Source organism: Lissotriton helveticus, chromosome 8, assembly GCF_964261635.1.
Source record: "Lissotriton helveticus chromosome 8, aLisHel1.1, whole genome shotgun sequence".
Taxonomy (NCBI): Eukaryota; Metazoa; Chordata; class Amphibia; order Caudata; family Salamandridae; genus Lissotriton; species Lissotriton helveticus.
Genome location: NC_136069.1, coordinates 607,560,362 through 607,579,631, shown reverse-complemented (window position 1 = coordinate 607,579,631; position 19,270 = coordinate 607,560,362). Strand labels below are relative to the sequence as shown.

Below are 19,270 nucleotides of genomic sequence, written 5' to 3'. Positions count from 1 at the left end.
TATTTGATCAATTGTTTGCGGTTTATTTACGATTGATATAAATACTTTTAATTATTTAAAATGATGAACTAAGCAACTAAACTATAACTATTGGTGTTACAAGAAAATACTCTGACCCGGCATAACACTTAAAACTCTATCGCCATTTCTTTGTGATATATGTTTTCTCCAGTTTAATAAATTAAAGGTCCGCCTTTTTAAAATGCTAGAGGCTTTACTTCTGCGTTATTGACATCTCCATTTCAGTTTTTCCTTAGGTGAAGATGGGCATGCGTCTGTCAGAGGGTGATGAAATGATTTAAACAAAACTTGTCGAGCCACAACCCGAAACTCATGGCCCACTTATCAAAGCCTTGAAGTGAAATTACGAGTTACATAATGAGGAGTCGACGGTTAGATTGATTTGTTTTGTTTAGGTTGAGCACTGCTAAAACCGTTATCGGATTTTCGGAACCGGTAATTAATGTCTTCCTTCCTTTCCCACCTAGCTACAGAAGGTGACGCGAACAAAAATTCTTGCTATGATCGAGTAGTGATTGTTGAAATTCCTAGATTATTCAGTCAATGGCAATACTATTGCTCCGAAGCTATCCTTTATTATGAGAAGGAAATATTTTCTTACCCCCAGCATGGCCGACGTGCAGACACTTAAACATCCCAATTTTCTAGGTCGCGGTCTAGTGTTTGATGTATGTGTACCAAGTCCTTGTCCTGGGCTGGCACTGTCACTAGGGCTCCATGGCGGAACAGGGAGCACTGATGATTCGGAGCCTGTTGGCGAATTGCGGTAAGTTCAACCCTGCCCTCAAGATTTGAAGAGCTTTATCCTTTTGCCATAATCATTCCCTGTAATTACACGAATCATTTTGAAGTGCATGAATACTACCCACCAGCCTGTCCTAATAGCAAAAAAGAAATGTCACAAAACGTTTTGCCCGTGTCATCCAGTGGCAGGAAGAATCATTTGGGTTTCTGATGTCTTTTATGTTTATTCGCACTCCTGGTATATTTGTTGGATTTGCCCCAGCTTTTCCTCACGTGTTTTCAGATGATGAGTTGTAACCAGACGACTATTTCCTCCTTAGGTCGATCAGCGACTACCGTTAAGTTGATTAATATAAACACTCTACATCAAGCACTATGAAAGGTGTAAGCTAGAGAGAACTTATATTGAGAGTTCACGAATATAGCTTTTGTACGGTGGAGAACTTTTCTCAAGCTTTATTAATCTGCAAATATAAAGTAATATACAGAAGAGAGTGGTGTCAGATTCCCTCGTACACGCAACTGCTATAACATGGGTACATAGCTGCAAACGTTTCACATTGCTTATGTGTGACATATTAATGGTTTCAGTGTACTTATGAGTGACATTCAACGACCAAATAAATGTGTGACACTTTGAATGACACTTTCTCGCAAGCAAAATCTACCAATGAAGTCCGTGGAAACAGATCCATATGACAAATTACACCTATTTGAGCAACAAGAAACTCTAAAAAGATGTTTAAACTTTTGCAAAGCCCCTGAAGTTTGAAGCAGACATATTAACTCCCTGCACTAATTTATGGTGAGTCAAAAATGCCACTAGATAAAACTCGATCTTTCTCCAGCTGGAACATCAATCAGTTAACTATGACATTTTTATTGATGCCTGAAAACTGTTGGACATGCAAGTAACTCTGCAGCAGTTTAGGTGCTTTTAAACCCAAAAGTTATTTCTGAGCACAGCACCGCAGCTCAGCGCAGGTACAGCTGAACCACACGTAACAAAAGGATGTCTGTGACTAAAGCAGCAACTCACTGAGCTATCCACATAAAATACAGTCCTGTGATATGATCGTGTTCTAGTCAAAGATTGGTGGAAGGCTTGTTCACTATTAAATATGTACTTTATTAGGAGCTCCAGAAACACCGTTGGTGTTCCCTATCCAGCCAGCAGACAACTGACAGGCAAGGAACACAGCTATGTCAAGGAGCATAGCACTGCTAGAATTTACAATGGAATGTAATATTTAAAGCACCAGTTACAACAATATACATCTTATGAGAATACAACATATCCTCTCTCCTTTAAATAACAATAGAATAATTAGATAGATAATAATAAATACATTAGTATGTGAGAATTAATAACGTCATATTAACTCAAAAGTCTCCACATACATAGTCTTGAAAATACATAGGAGAACATGACGTTCTTTGTGAAACATAACTATTGGCAACTAAGGTCTCCACATACATAGTCTTGGGGATACCTGGGAGTACATCTGTTTCTTTGTGAAACACCTCTATTGGTAACATCTGTAGGAAGGTAGATCCCTGACTATGGTTGCCCCCAACTTTTTGCCTGGTGTTTTGCTGGTTTTCTGACTTAGTTGACCTGGGACCCTGCTATTCAGGGCCCCAGGCCTACTGCTCTCTCTGTAAAATGGATTCCATGTACCTTAGGTACATATCTAAATTGGATACTGAGTCACCTTATCAGTCCCTGTACAGTGTACTTTAGGTACCCAGGGCATAGGTGTACCCAGGGCCTACCAGGGGCTGCAGCATGTATTATGCCACCCCTGGCTGGCCATCCAAATCTGACACAACTGGCTGCTTGACAGCTGGGGCAAGGTGGTGTAATCACCCTTTGCTTTAGATATAGTATACCTATATCTAACCCTAAAATGGACACACAGATCTCCTATCAGTCACTCCTATGGCAGGCCTTAACAATCCTGAAGGCAGAGTGCTTGGAATCGTGTGAGATGGTGCTCTGGCATGAGCTGAGCCTGTCTGCGGCTTTCGGGATCCATCCCTTAGCCGTTTCCATGATATCGCATACCATATACTCTTAAGTGCATTATAATCCTCGCGGTTATGTGCCAACTCTGGTATCGCTTTATCAAAACATGTCGAGTAAGGTGTCATACGAATTGGAATACTAACCCCTCGCCAATTCTGGCGACGGGGTTAGCATTCCACCCTTCTAGAGGGACACGACATGCATGTAACCTATAACCCGGTTAAAAGTCAGACAGAGCCTTAGCATCCACAAAATGGATGCTGCCACCGAGACACAAGTCTGCCCTCCTGCTGCTGGGAGTCCTCCCAGAGCAGGAGATAAGGACAAAGGGTTTCCTGCCAGGGGCGGTGCCAGCACCGTCCCAGACAGGGTTTTGTGTATTGTAGGTAGGCAGGGCTTTAGAGGAAGGTGACTGCACGTGGCACCCCGGTGCTCACTGTGCATAGGCTGGCTGGAACCAGTTCCAGGGTCACTCCAGACCCTGTGCTGGGGAAAAGCCCGCCAAGGAAGTGGGTGTAACCACCCCCCTCCTGGTCCCACCCATAGGGCAGGACCTAGTCGCGTGCCAGCCCCCTTTTACAGGATAAAGGTAGGAACTGGCCCCCTTCCAAATCAGATCATCTTTGAATCCTGAAACTACTTTCTGCGAAAGGAACTCAAGACTTCTTCCTAAGATTTCTCCCTTGTGACTAAGGAGTAGTCACCCTGCATCCGCAGGCACCATCTAAGAACACTGCGGTCTGCTGCAAGTCCTTCCTCCGGAATCCGACTGCCCAGCTCGACGAGAACCGGCTTCCCTGGCACCTCTGACCTCTACCCACCTCTACAGCCCAGCTGAGAACCGTGGGTGCGACGAGACCTCAAGGGACCGGCCATCTGCAAGACTGCACGACTTCTTTTCAGCAAGCCCGCCGAGTAATCTACTGGTGAGTGCTTTGGGGTCCGAGAAGCCCCGACTCTGAGCAGCTCCAGCTCCGAAGTACAGCCCCCCAGCATCTCCACGATCTGCGTGGGGCCCTTCTGCTTTCCGCTGCTCACCGCGTTGTTTGGCTACTAGCCCGGTGGCTTGTGGCCTTCCTGGCGACGCCCGACGACATTTCTGCTGCTGGTCTGGTTGCTCCAGACTGGCCCTTGCTCCCTCCCAGAAGAGGAGCACCCTGGACCCTCCTGGTCCACTCAAGACGCCATTTTGAGTCCACCGCGTGGGCTTGAATTAGCCAAGGCTTGTTGCCCAATCCTGGGTAACTTCGACGCCAACGACTTCATCCTTCGTGGGACAGCTCGCACCTCCATCCTGGTCGCCGACAACGCCTCCTGGTCCGAGAGACTGCAGAGCCCAGCAGCGCCCACTCACCTGACTGCGGTGACTTCGCCCGGTGCCATCCTGGTGCCCACTTAATCACTGGCTAGTGATTCAAGAACTTGGTCCCCTCTGCTTTCAGGTTTTCTTCTTCCTTGATCCAGGCTTGGATCCATCGAACTTTCCTTCACTGGTCGCCTGCCAGCAACTTCTTCCTTCCAGGCTCCTGGTCCGGCAACGAGATCCCCGACGTCTTTTCAGACCTATGCAGCTGCAGCCCCTGGGCTAGGTAACTTCGGCACTCCGGTGTCCCAGCATAGCCTCACTATCCAAGGGTCAGGATCCACTGTCATTTTCTCCCTACCAGGTCGGGTTCGCCCGTGAACACTAACTTTGTGAATTCTAGCTTCCATAGACTTTGTCCCGCATCCCGCGTGAGAGTGCACACTCTGCACCCGAGTCCCCTGGGCCTCCTAGTAGTAATCTAACGATTCCCTAGTCCAGTCCTAGCGATTCCAAAGCCTATTAGAACTGTTACTTACCTGCTAGTAATTCGCATTCCACTTTTAGAGTATATGGTTTTTCGTGCCCCTCAGGCATTTGTGTATAACGTGCTAACTTAAGTATTTTCGTAAGAGTTTTGTTGTGTGCTTAGCTCCCTGTCTCATAAAGAGCCAGGGTAGTCTTGTTATAAATAAATACACTGTTTATTTTCATAACAACTTGTGTGGTGTCCTTTCACTGGGTGTTCAAGGGGTAATGTGATGGTAAAACAGCTGGCTTAACACGCCCTCTAGAGTCTTAGCCTTAGACTGCTCGTATCCATGCTACTAGGATAGCTGGTCTATAAGGTTGACTTACAACCAATCATCAATAAGGGTTGTTTGGACTGATATATAGTGATCACTAGAATAGTGAGCACTGCACATCAGGCCAACTTCTCACAACATCTCATAGGCCATAACTTTCTATCCCTTGAGTGATCGCTAAGCGGTCTTCTAATAACCTTCACAATTCATGTACAAATGAGGATTGAAATTACTAATAGTCTTAGAACTACTACCCTTCTCGTGATCATTGTTTTTCTTATATAGAGCAACTCTCCTCAAGTTCCAATTTTCACTGTTGAACAAAGTAGCATACCCTTTATGCACAGTTCTAACTCTGTATGGACCTCGAAATGTTGTGAAACCACCACAGACCCGTGAGCTGATCGACAGCGTTTTCGTCGCGCTACGCGTTATCTTGAAGTAAGTTTGCTAAACCACGCTCATTGCTGTTTACTGCTAACCCTTTAATTAGTCTCTTGTTTTACACTGGCGGTAATAGTTTGTGTCACACGTCCCATTTATTCACAGTAGTATCGAGCACCTTCTTTAGTTATGTTTTCTAAATCCCAACACCTATAGCACTGGTAATTTTCCCCCACGCGACTTTCGTTGACCACCCACTGATTCCCGCCATGTTTATCTTCCTCCGCAGCTCTCCGTGATCAAGGGCTTCACCGCCCGAAATGCATTGGGGAATGAGTTCAACATTAACCGGCTTAAGCTGTTTTCTCATATGCTGTTAAATATCAGTTAAGGACATTCAAAAGATCGAAAATGAACATATGAAAATAAAACAATTGAACATTGAATCACTCTTGTGATCACGATTGGTGTGCCATTTCGAAGGGGATGTATTCGCAGTACCTGCATACACAACCTGAGTGAAACCACCACTCACACAACCAGGTTTGACTTTTACTAAATCATTAGGTTTTATAGTCCCATCATGCGTTGAAATTTTCTCATGATCTACTTTATGTAATGTAATGTAAGGGACACTTTTATAGCGCTCCTATCACTCCAAGGAGTATCTTGGCGCTCACCCAGCCCAGATGAAGGGGTTGGAGGGAAAAGAGATAACTTGCACTTATGCACTACACATTACACCAGCGCCCTACAGGCAACATCAGATAGAGAGAAGACCCAGGTTTTTAATGCTTTCCTGAAATGCGTTTTTTGAGACCATGATCGTAAGGAGGGCGGGAGTTTATTCCAGGCCTTGGCGCCCAGTACAAAAAGGGATTTGCCACCTTTTGTTACCAGCTTGAATCGAGGGATTGTGAGCAGATTCAGACTGGCGGACCTCAAACAGCGTGTCGGGTGATATCTTTTGAACCCATTACACAGGTATTTAGGCCCTTGCTGATGAAATGCCCTGAAGGTAATTATAAGAATCTTAAAAAGAATCCTTTTACCGATTGGTAGCCAGTGGAGTGCATTAAGTGCTGCTGAAGCTGAAGACCTACGGGGCCAACGTAATACAAGGCGGGCCGCTGCATGTTGGACCATTTGTAACCTATGGAGAACGGCTTTGTTAGCTCCAGCATATAAACCATTACAATAATCCAACCTGGAATTTATTAGGGCCACTGCGACTGTTTTCCTGGCCGACAACGGAGAAGATCAAAAAACTTCCTCAAAGCCTTTATAATCTGGAAGCACGTCCCGGCTACGGCCACCGCTTGATGTTTGAAAGACAGTTGATCGTCGAACTTGATACCCAAGTTACGAGCAGATGTTATAGTGTTGGGGGGGAGCTTCTGCATCAGCAGGCCAACACATTTTTGGGGAAAACAGGTTATGATTCCCGAATTGCAAGATTTCTGTCTTTCCAGCATTACATTTTAAATGATTGTCAGTCATCCATTTAAATGTTGCTGCTAGACACTCCTTAAGGTCATCCTCGGCACCAGGCCGTTCCCTGTCCAACACCAGAATGAGCTGGGTGTCGTCAGCGTATGATATTGTGCTGATCTGAAATGACGCGATCAGTTTCACTAGGGGTACCATGTACAGATTAAAAAGTACAGGACTTAGACTCGAGCCCTGAGGGACCCCGGAACTGACGACCTTAGCTTCAGACTGGTATTGACCCAACACTGTGACTTGGCATCTATTGCTGAGGAAGTTCCTGAGCCATGCCAAGACCTGCCCTCCTACTCCTGCGGCAGCCAACCGGTTCACTAAGATGTTATGTGAGACCGTATCAAAGGCTGCCGACAGGTCGAGTAGGATTAAGACAGCCTTGTTTCCCTGGTCCATGGCCGTTCGGAGGGTCTCTGCTGTAAATAGCAGGGCCGTCTCGGTAGAGTGCTTTGACCGAAACCCTGACTGGTTGGGGTGTAGAATATTGTTTTCCTCCAAAAAGCTCGTCAGTTGACTATTGACGAACTTTTCCACCAGTTTGAACAGCACAGGAAGCAGGGAAATAGGGCGCAGGTTGGATAGGGTGGTAGGGTCAGCTAGTGCCTTTTTCTGTAGAGGCTAGATTTGCTAGAACCATAAGGTCTTTCATCCATGCCGGAATTAATTTGGTACTCGCACAACATCCCCTCATGACTACAAAGGGAACCTTCCCAGAGACAGAATTTTCAGTTGTACGATAAGCCCACACCAAATCATTTACCATCCTTCTCACATCACCTTTATTCGCAACAGCCATCTGGATGACACCATTAACCATGCGGTTGGCTTTCCACAATTCCATTTCCCTGTGGGTTATAAAGAGATGTCCTTTCATGTATAACCCCACAAGATTTTAAGTAAGTAGTCATTTCTGTTGAAATAAGTTGTGTGCCATTGTCAGTGATTAACTTAACAGGATAACCCTCTTCTCTGAAGATTTCACTAAGCACATGAATGGTATACTTTGTGGTAATTTCCTGTACAAATTTTACAATTAACCATTTAGATGTCACGTCAACCATAACTACACCAAACTTTAAATCCAAACTTAAAGAAGCAAAGGGGCCTATAAAACCAAAACAAACAGTGTGCCATGGTAAGCCTGGATTATCAATTTTACCCATTTCCAACTGACTACCAACCCTCAATCTCTTCTCGCTCTCAACGCAACGCTAGAACTTACAATGGAATGTAATATTTAAAGCACCAGATACAATATACATCTCGTGAGAATACAACAGATGGTATGCACTCTTAGCAGCAGGCATATTAATCATCTGCACTACTTTACGGTGAGTCAACTAAAAAATGCAGTAGACAAAATTCTGATCTCTCCGACCGTTTTTTGACTTACCAACTCAGAGCCACTGTCAGTGCTGGGAAAAATGCCTGCTGTCTCGGGCTGGCACTGTCCCTACAGTCAGTGAAGACACACTCCCTACAGACAGCTGCTCAGACAGTCGCTATGATGTGGCCCCTGGAGTCAGTTGCCAGTCTGGAGTGGCACAGTGGGAGAATCAGTGCTTAATTTGTAAAACAAAAAAATGGTGCCAGAGCTCTCGCTGGGAGGCCACTGCATCTTGTACCACACATTGCCATTGCCAATGATAGTAACAACACAACTACTAACCATCACACTCTTACAAGTGTGACCGTACGGACCCAAAGCTATAAGAATGACTTGGATGGCCGGTAATAGTAATTTTTAATGTATATTAAATTAATGATTAACTGTTGTTGTGATCATCTCTAAATTAGGCACACTGCGCCACCTTGTGGCAGACTGTCACAAGCCCCGGTGTTGACAATTAAGTTCTGATGCTGAGCACTGGAAACCACTGGCTCAAATTAAGCACTGGAGATTATGCTCCTCTCTCTTCTGCTGTAGAAGTCAGGCAAGAGCTCATGGCCTGGCACCACTGTCCTTGACCTTTTTAAAAAGAAAAACCAAAGGTGGTGATGGACGGAGCGTTGACAATACAAACACTCACCCCGAGTCAACTGATCTGGGTTTAATCCATCACCGTTCTTTATCTCACTCCGCCACCCCAGTTCAGACATGGCCATATGCAAATCAGTCTGACCCTGTGCCTCATGGGAACAGTCCAGCCCGAACTGCCAAGCCATGTCTTCCCTGGACCGGAATCAAGCTTCCCAGGACCGGTTTCTGGAATTACAGCTGGGCTTGCTTGACTCCAGTGGCAAAGTGAGCAAGGGACTCACGTCTGAGCATACCCTGCCAACTTAGGGCGAACAAAGAAAAACCAAAGGTGGTGATGGACGGAGCGTTGACAATACAAACACTCACCCCCAGTCAACTGATCTGGGTTTAATCCATCACCGTTCTTTAGCTCACTCCGCCACCCCAGTTCAGACATGGCCATATGCAAATCAGTCTGACCCTGTGCCTCATGGGAACAGTCCAGCCCGAACTGCCAAGCCATGTCTTCCCTGGACCGGAATCAAGCTTCCCAGGACCGGTTTCTGCCATTACACCCATCTTCAGCCGGGCTTGGCTGAGTGAGCTAAAGAATGGTGATGGCTGGGGGTGAGTGTTTGATTTGCTCAAGCGCTCCGTCCATCATCCACTTTTGTATCGCTTTGTTCGCCCTAAGTGTGGCAGGGTATGCTCAGACGTGAGTCCCTTGCTCACTTGGCCACTGGATTCAAGATAGCCTGGCTGATGAGGATTATGAATCCGAAATCGGTCCCAGGATGCTTGTTTCCGGTCCAGGGAAGACATGGCTTGGCAGTTCGGGCTGGACTGTTCCCATGAGGCACAGGGTCAGACTGAATTGCATATGGCCATGTCTGAACTGGGGTGGCTGAGTGAGCCAAAGAATGGTGATGGATTAAACCCAGATCAGTTGACAACTTGTCAACCGCTCACAAACTATCTGGTTTCCTCCTTTTGCCGCTGTGATTCCATCCATGAATGTCGGGGTCCCACAGGGCTCAATACTGAGCCCAACTTTGATTCATTTGTATATGGCGAAATATGGAGCCAAAATAGTGTCATATGCTGATGACACCCAGCTGCTGTTTACGTGCGAGAAGGGTGTCGAATTCAACAGCAACTTAATTAACACTTGCCTCTCTGAAGTATTCTCCTGGCTGAGACACAATCAACTAAAGTGTAACTCTGAGAAGTTAGAGATTATTTTCTTTGGTCCACGTCCGTTTGAAGCTTGGCATACCTGATGGCCACAGGACATGTTTCCCCCCCTCGTCCTCTGTCACCAACGTGAAAAATGCAGGGGTCAAATTGAATTGGATGTGGCCCTTTCTATGAAGGCCCAAGTCCAAACGGTGGCTGGGGTCTGTTTTGGGGTGTTGAGAATGCTGCGGAATTTTCTCCCCCTGCTCTCAGTCCCCTATAGGAAAACAGTGGTCCAGGCCCTGGTTGTGTCCAGAGTGGACTATGTTAATTCCTTGTATCTCGGCCTTCCTGAGTACCGTCTGGGCCGATTACAGGTGATTCAGAATATGGCGGTGAGGGCCATTTTTCTGTCAGGGCCCAGGACTCGTACAACTCAGCTTCTGTCCTCTCTACACTGGCTTCCGGTGTGGAAAAGAATACATTTTAAAGCCTTGGTCTTGGTTTTTAAAACATTTCACAAAATAGGAGCCCCCTACCTTAGGAAAATATTTCAACCTTATATTCCACAGCGTACCCTGAGATCTTCTCAGCTTTTGATCTCAGCTCCGAAGGTCCTGCTCTTCCGGGTAGGGGGCAGATCTTTCCAAGCAGTGGCTTCTCGGCTGTGGAATAGCCTACCGTTCTCTCTTAGACAGATCCCTGACCTACTTACTTTTAGGAGGAGTCAAAAAACATGGCTCTTTCAGCTGTGTGCTTTGCTGTTTTCTTAGTGCCGTGACACTCCTGGGAGTAGCTGTGCGCTTTATAAATATTAGATAACATAACATACTCACAAACTTTCGTTCGAGGGCCAAAATTACAGTGTAGTTTGTGGCCGAGGGCCGCTCCAGTGGGGGTGGGGTTAGTTGGGGGCGGGGCTAGAGAAAAAAATCAAAATCTTTCCAAAACAAATCAAAGTGATACTGTAACCTTGTAACGACTATGAGTGATACTTTCTTGCAAGCAAAATCAAGCAAAATGAAACCTATAAATATCAGAGGAATACATACGATTTCCTTTACAGTCCTGTTTAGCATTACAAATGGGCCTTTGCAGACTATTAAAACAGCAACAAATAGTGTTTTTTCTTGTCGAAAGGTGGCTGCCCCACTGGCCGATGTGCATAGTCCTGCACTTTTTAAGTGTGCACCCACGCCAGCCCAGACCCAGGCTCTCAACGCCCATTAGGCTGAAAGGGCTTCAGCAACCCTCCCCCGCGTGTGTGGCAGCCCAGGCTGAGACAACTTCCCGGGCACACACACAGCCGCACCAGGGTACTTCACAGGTCTTTAAAAGGCCATTTACTTGTTAGTAAGGCTTTGTTGTTTTTCACCTCTTCTTAGCGCCCCTGCATCTCCACTCTGACTATCGCTGGAATCGCCCGGTCCCCATGGAGCAGGGTCTCTCGGAGTCCGCGCTTCTGCAACCGGCGGTGTTTGCTGAAACTCTTTATAAAAAAAATTAAATACATAGGTATGGTGTCTGTGATCCAGCGGGCTATAGGAAATATGTCATAAGCTACGCTACCCAACTCCACTATATATACTATCAATCAATAAACACACATAAGGCCCATAAATCTAACATGACATATTATAACCAACTGAATCATGTGACCTAATTAACCTATTCACAATATTATATACATTTATATACAACCATGGTAAATGAATTCATCATACTTTATAACCCTACAAGCTAATTAAGCCACTGTGGCGATAAGATCTAGCTATGAGTAACCTAACCCCATGAAATAACAAGACCAGCTTGTTTTCCAAAGTAAGATTTTTATTAGCTAATCATTTGGAAAATGTATTAGAATTTTTATTAAAGCATTTGTATTTGAATCATTGCAAATAGTTATAACTGTTTTATTTTGAATCAAAATTATTATTGCAAATTAAATATATCAGTTTAGCATTTTTCTAAACCTAAGTCCCTAACTAATGCTAACTATAAGAAAGAATTAAGGAATAAAGTCTTTGAGGGCTCTTACGTGTTCCAAGAGAAGTCCAACAGCATAACGCCCTCATCAAAAGTCCAAAAGGAGAAGCGAATAACTCTTTCACGGGGCAAGAGTTTTTATACCTTTCTACGCTAAACTAATCTAAGAAATTGTATATTTTTCTGCTGAAATCGGAGTCCCATTGGTCCAAAAGTGACAGGCGATGTGTCACCACATTTTAGAATCACAGTTCCGTCACGTTCTTAGAGACCATTGTCCCTAGTTTTCGAACAACGCAGCTTCCTCCAGTTCGCAACATTCTTTGCAAGTAATGTTTTTGGCTTCCTCAGATACGTAGATGTTTCAAGCCTTTTTGCCGGTTCCTGGCCTTGGCCTTGCTCGATTAAGAGACTGTCAGTTCAGCACGACAAATTTACATCATGACAGGAGGAAAACACTGCCAATATGGACTCACTCTAGCTCCAAGCAGATTTTTGAAAGCACGGAAATTCACTAGGCCCAAAGCCTTTTTCATTAACTATCATATAAACAAACACAAAAGAATAATTAATGCGAGAAATATAGTTTGTTCTGTTGCCACCCTCCATTACTAATAATTAACCCATTAGTCTAAATTACCTAGCAGTAATGCACAAATAAAGCAGCATTTTATATCTACCATTGTTCATTTTATCCAGCAGGTTTCTTTATGCACCTATAGAGAGTAGAGTGACACCACATAAACAGGGAAGCAAAATAAGCACATGCCATTTATTTTAAAACAGCTGCAGTTAATTTTCGACATGACAATAGACACGATTAATTTATTATTTTTACAAACAAGGAAATGCAACATAATGCACAATAATGAGCACACATGTTAGTTTCCCGCGTTTTCTTGTGTAGATGTAACTTAAAACTAGGTTGAATTAATACACACATAGCACAATTGTTAACCTTTTTATTTTTATTTATGGAAGTGTGACTTCACGAGTTGAAATGAAAAACATTTCTGAATCTCGCTCCATCAACTCCCTCATCTGGTGATTAACCAATCACCACACCACACCCAAAAATTTGGTAAATTTTTATCTCAAACGAAAATGGTTCAATTTCACTTTGTTAGTATTTTCTAAAGACTTGTTTCAGCAAAATCCTTGCAACTGTCATATTGAGTTCTACGTAACTCCTCAAGCTCGATTTCTCTCTTGTTCTTTTTTGATTTTGTAAATTCTTTTCTTTTCTCTCATATGCTTCTTTCTCTTGTGTAACATGCAACTGATCTTTGTCAAAACTATCACAAAAATTATCACAAACAAAGGTGTTAGAATCTTGCCAAGAACTGAACCACCAATTTCTTGAAACCAGGTTTTAATAGCTTGGAACCTTTTTGAAAGATTTTCTGAAAAATCATTTTCTTCTAAGGGGACTATTTCTCAGTGCATCTCTGAGATGTTCCTAATGTACATTTCAATATTCTTACTCTCGTCTGGAATATAGGTACAACAATGTTGTACATGTAAAATGCCACAGACTCCTCCCTCTTTTGCTAGGAGTATGTCTAAAGCAAGGCGATTTTGCATCACCATCGATCTGACCGCAATGACCTCCACATCCACTAACTGGAAACCACCCGCTGTGTCAGTGGACAATCTGTCAACAATTGTGGATAATTTTCTGATTCTTCCTGCATTCAGAGTTATACCTACAAAGGGTATCACTGCTTCAAAGATGTCTCCCAAAATTTCTGAGAAACTTTCTCTTTTATACCTGTTTGTATGGCTACTGATTTCAAAAGAACCTTCTGCATTTCTATCAACATGAAAAATTTTCGGGAAAACAAGACCAACAAAACATGTCCCGTACCAATGGTGCGGGAGATTATAATAAGCTTTATCTCCACAGATAAAATAGATCCCAGGAAAAATTGGATCTTTGCCACCTTTGAATCCCCAACCTCCCATGATTTGGTAAGTATCCTCACAATTGCTAGCTCCTACAAAATAATTATCAAAAAGAGTATTGTCTCTACTAATGCAAAGCTTGCCACTAATTGGTTTGTCTATGTGAATTGCAACATTATCAAAAGATTTGCCATTAAGCTTAGCATCCTCTTTCTGCCAAAACTTCGATTTGGTCTGTTTGTTATGTTATGTTATGTTAATGATTTGTTTGAGCGCGCAGCTGCCCCAGCCAAGGGGCGTCCCGGCGCTAACCGTATCATTGAACCAGAAAAGGAAACTGCAAGAGAAAAGGACCTAAGTCAGAGGAAAAAGAAAAGTCTTGATGGCTTTCCGAAAAGGGAGAAGCTCATCAATGCTACGGATAGATGCCGGCAGGGAATTCCACAGTTTGGCTGCCAACAGTCGAAAGGAACGACCTCCAACACGGCAGAGTCTGAACTTAGGCGTGTTTACCAGATGTTGGCCTAAGGAACGCAAGTTACGCAGGGGAATATACGGAGTTAGGAATGGACGAAGTAACTCAGGGCTAGTACCTTTCAAGATTTTAAACGCTAAGCAGAGTGTCTTAAACTGGATTCTAGCTTGAATCGGTAACCAGTGTAAGGCTCTGATCGTAGCTCTAGCTGAACATCTGCGGGGCAGTCCGACAAGAGCTCGGGCTGCTGAGTTCTGAATTCGCTGAAGACGCATAATCTCAGCTTTATTTGCGCCCAAAAAAAGCGCGCTGGCATAATCCAAGCGCGATAGAATTGTAGCCTGGATGATAAGCTGCCGAACAGGCGCTGAAAAAAACTTCAGAATAGGGCGAAGGCCCCTCAACACGCCCACACAAGTCGCTGCCACCTTCTTCGTATGGTACTGAAAATTAAGATCTGCATCCAGCCATACTCCCAAGTTCTTGACTACTGGCTTGGAAGCAGGCATAGTGCCTAAGGAGGCTGGCCACCACTGTTCGTTCCAAAGGGAGGTGGTTTTCCCTACCAGCATCACCTCGGTCTTAGTGGCATTTAGTTGGAGGCAATTTTCAGCCATCCATTGGGCAACAGCAGTCATCCCATCTCTGAACCTTGAGGCAGCGGCAGAGGGACCTTCAGCCAAGGTGACAATCAGCTGGGTATCGTCAGCGTACAAAACTAACGTTAGGCCCCACTCTCTAGCCACAGCCGCGAGAGGTTGAACATAGAGGTTGAACAATGTTGGGCTCAACGCAGAGCCCTGCGGAACCCCTTGGCCAATGGAATGGGCTTGAGACCGAAAAGGTGGCGCCGAGACCCGGAAGGATCTATCCGTCAAAAATGCACGGAACCATTCCAGGGCCTGATCCATGATCCCAAGAGCCTCCAGACGGTACAGCAAGATGTCATGAGACACCGTATCAAAGGCAGCGCTAAGATCTAATAGTATAAGCGCTGCACTCTGACCGGCGTCAAGGATAGATCTTAAGTACTCCGTGGAGGCCACCAAAGCTGACTCAGTGCTATACCCGATCTGAAGCCGTTTTGAGACGGGTCCAGAATGTTGTTAAGGGTCATATGGCGAGCCAGCATCTCGTTCACATGAGCCTCGGCTATTTTAGCCACCCATGGAAGCAAAGATATTGGCCTAAAATGCTCAGGCAGGGAGGGATCAAGTGTGAGCTTTTTAAGGATAGGAGAAACCAGAGCTTGCTTCCAAGCCCGAGGTACTATTGAAGTGGAAAAAGACAAATTAAGGATCTGCTGTAAAGGTTTCAGAACAAGATCCATAGAATCCAGAAACTGTGCCGGCCTCAAAGGATCAGATGGAGACCCTGATTTAACCTTATTACAGAGTCTCACAAGATCGTCACGCGAGAGCTCAGGTATCATGGTGAAAGTAGATATCCCCTCTCTAACCGTGACAGGACCTGGAGCAGAGAAATGCTGAGGGAAGGTGGCATAGATTTTCTGCACTTTATTCAAAAAGAAGAGAGCAAGGTCCTCGCATTGTTGTGTAGAGTTTACATGTGAAAGTAAGGTTCTGGTGTTTTTTAGCTCCTGAACAATCTTGAAGATGTATTTCGTGGGGTTCGAGCTATCCCTGATTTTTTCTGCGTAAAAATTTGCGCGTGTGGAGCATATCATTTTATGGTAGTGTTTTAATTTAGCCGAGTACACAGATTTAAGGTCATTGTCATAATCCCTTCTCCACAGACGTTCAGCTCTTTTACACTCCTTCCTGAGTATTCTAAGAGAATCTGAGAACCAGGTGTTAGAGATCGAATTTCGCCCTCTGGCCCATCTAGCTGGAATCAGAGCGTCAAGCCCACCTCTTATCCAGTCACAAAAGGCGGTGTATGCGGTCTCAGGATCAGCCAAATTTTCTACAATGGTCTCTCTCAGGTAGGTGTGAAAATCGTCTAGATTAAGCTTATGCCAAAGCCTTTTAAACTTCAAAGTTGTTTTATTAGATTTTGGGAGTTGTGACATCTTCCAACTGACTTTGATCAAATAATGATCAGTCCAGACCATGGGAAGAGGTTGATCAACCTGAACAGCAGGGATGTTAGAGAAAACCGGATCCAATAGATGCCCTGCGACATGAGTGGCGTCCCGTACCAGAAGGTCCAATTGGAACGCTGCTTTGACCATCTCATTTCTTTTATAAATCGCCCTTCTCTCCTCAACAAGATTCAGGAAAGTCTTTTCTTCAGCTCTCAATTTGCAAGTTAGGTTATTTCTATAAGCGTACTCATAAGTGAGCCCATTAGTGACTAAAAATAATTCCTTCATCTGTTTAGCTCTTTTATGTTTATTTAAAGCATCCTCTATTTTCAGGTTAGCAAAAATCTCATCATAGTTGGAATAATAATATTCCAAACGACCAGTTTGATAAAATAAACTAGCTATCACACTGCAGGTTATGCCATTAGTAAGAGGAAGCATATTGTATGTTACTCCCTCAGAAACAGAAGCAGGCAACTTTACGCAGATGTAGCAATCTTTGACACCCATGACCTTAACATACTCTCCCAATAGCCTTGAAAATGTATTGCTTGAAAAATCACCAACAGACCTGTCCTGATGAACATCTGGTCTGTGATCAATAACCTTGTTAGCTTTGTGTGTTGCACTATGTTTGTCTTGACTAACTGAAGCTTTGCTTGTCATATTGACCTTGTACCTCTCCTTATCGATCCCGAAAGGAAAGATAACAACTGAAACTAACCAGAGCAGAATTAATATGAGCACACATACCAGAGTCATCTTACAGCATTTCTTGAAAATGGAACATTTTGAAGTACCACGCGTCATTGCAAAAGGCATCTTTTTTTTTAAGTCTTATTTACGAAAAAAAAAGAAAACAAATGTTTCTAATTTTTTTTTTTAAACCTCTAAAACCTAACACCCCCATTTAAAAATGTTTTTTTTTAAACTCTCTAACAATTTTTCTTCGACCTTGCGTCACAAATTATTCTCCAACTAAATACAATTTCTTCGACCTTGTGTCACCTAACACAATTTCTTCGGCCTTACGCCAAGAACAGAGACCTAAACTTAATCCTAAATTTTTAACAGGTTAGTAACAGATTAGTACTTCAATCGTTGTCACTATTGTCCTCAATTTCTTCCTGACTGCTACTATTTATCTCAATTACAGGTGGGATTATTATATAAGCCCATTCAGGAGATTTGTATTTTTGATTCGGTTTCAAAACTCTTTTTGTCTTTCTAGAAATCACTTCTATTTTCTTTCCTTTCTCAGCTTTCCTTTCAGGATCCTCCTGACTCGTTATTTCATTCACCTGTTCCTTTGATCTCTTCACTAACCTCACTCTCAACCCTCCGTTTTCAGTTGGCCAGGTCTCTCCTTTTCTCAGGATTTTTCTTTTTGGCTCAGTCACATTACATTCTGTTTTCCACGATCTTTTCTTCACTTTTTCCCTCTGACACTCTTCATCACTCTCTCCAGAGTCACTGTCAGAAATTTCAATTGTTATTCCAGGATCTTTTCTAATCGGCAGTCTCACTCCGTTAGGAACAGTACTCTTTCTCCCATCACTGGTACTCGGTAATTCGTTCTCCTCCAATTCTTCAATCACCTTTAACTTCCCAGATCCGGATTTTTCGTTCCTTCTTTCAGAGCTTGTTTCCTGCTTTTCGATACTTTCTTGGTCTTGTTTCTCAACTTGATCAGATTTTTCTGATTCTTTTGTTTCTTTTCTTTTTCCTTGATCATGTTCTCTTATTTCACCTGTTTCTTTGTCTGCTTCTTCTACTGATTCTTTGTCTTGCAGATTTTCTTCATCTTCAGAATTTATTTCAATAATCTTCAAATCTTTTTCAATCAAATCTTCATTCACAGATGATTTTTCCAGATGTCGACCTCTCTGTCGATCTTCAGTATCTGAATTTCTCTCTACTTCCTCAGTTTTCAGGTGTAGGTATTGGAATAGTGTGACTTGGATGTATCCACCTTTTCAATCCTCTACACTTCACTGCATTTGTTGTTACAAGGATCACCTGCCTCGGTTTCTGCCACCTTGGGACCAAGCAGTTCCTTCTTCAGTGAACTTTTGTCCTCACCCAATCTCCAGGTCTCAGATCATGTGTCTGCACTTTGTCTTTTGATTGTACTTCGGTTCCCACCTGATTAGACACAGAAGTCACTACGTCAGACAGCCGTTTACAATATTCCAAAATCGCACTGTCATTTATGCTTAACAGTTTTCCTACTGGTACAAAAGCTTGTCTCATGACTCTGCCCATAATAATTTCGTGAGGACTCAGACCTGTCTTTTTATCTGGTGTACTTCTTAAAGTCATCAGAACAAGTGGAAGAGCATCTGTCCACTTTATCCCTGTATCCAAACACATTTTTCCAATTCTATTTTTGATAGTTCCATTAATTTGCTCAACTACCCCAGATGCCTCTGGTCTGTATGCACAATGTATTTTCTGCTCAATGTGTAATGCTTCACAGATCAATTTCATCAGTTTGTTATCAAAATGTCCCCCTCCATCACTTTCAATAATGACTGGGAAACCGTATCTTGGTATTATTTCTCGAAGAAGTAACTTTGCCACTGTAATTGAATCACAATGACGTGTCGGAAAAGCTTCTACCCATCTTGAAAACAAACATACAATCACCAAAACATATTTCAGACAATTGTGTATGGGCATTTCAATGAAATCCATCTGAAGTCTGGTGAAAGGACCACCCTCTCGACCTATGATTCCTGTTCCCACAACTGATTTCCTGTTTGGGTTCATTTGTTGGCAAGTCAAACACCTTTGGCAAAGAGATTCTGTAATCGTTCTAAATTTGGTATTAAACCAGATCTCTTTAAAAAGCCTAATCATAGAATCTCTTCCAATATGACCGGGGCCATGATACATTCTGGCCATATCAGCAATCATGCAATTTGGTAA

At 43.6% G+C, this 19,270-nt stretch overlaps 1 protein-coding gene across 1 annotated transcript in view; it reads left to right on the top strand.

Moving 5' to 3' along the window:
- Positions 1-618: 618 nt before the first annotated feature.
- The window catches only part of COMMD6 (COMM domain containing 6), a 118,905-nt gene continuing 100,253 nt past the window's right edge, over positions 619-19,270 (top strand). The window contains exon 1 of the mRNA XM_078657432.1: positions 619-787. Within this exon, the coding sequence (XP_078513558.1) occupies positions 739-787 (49 nt within the window). The 5' untranslated portion in view covers positions 619-738. The remainder of the gene's footprint in view (positions 788-19,270) is intronic.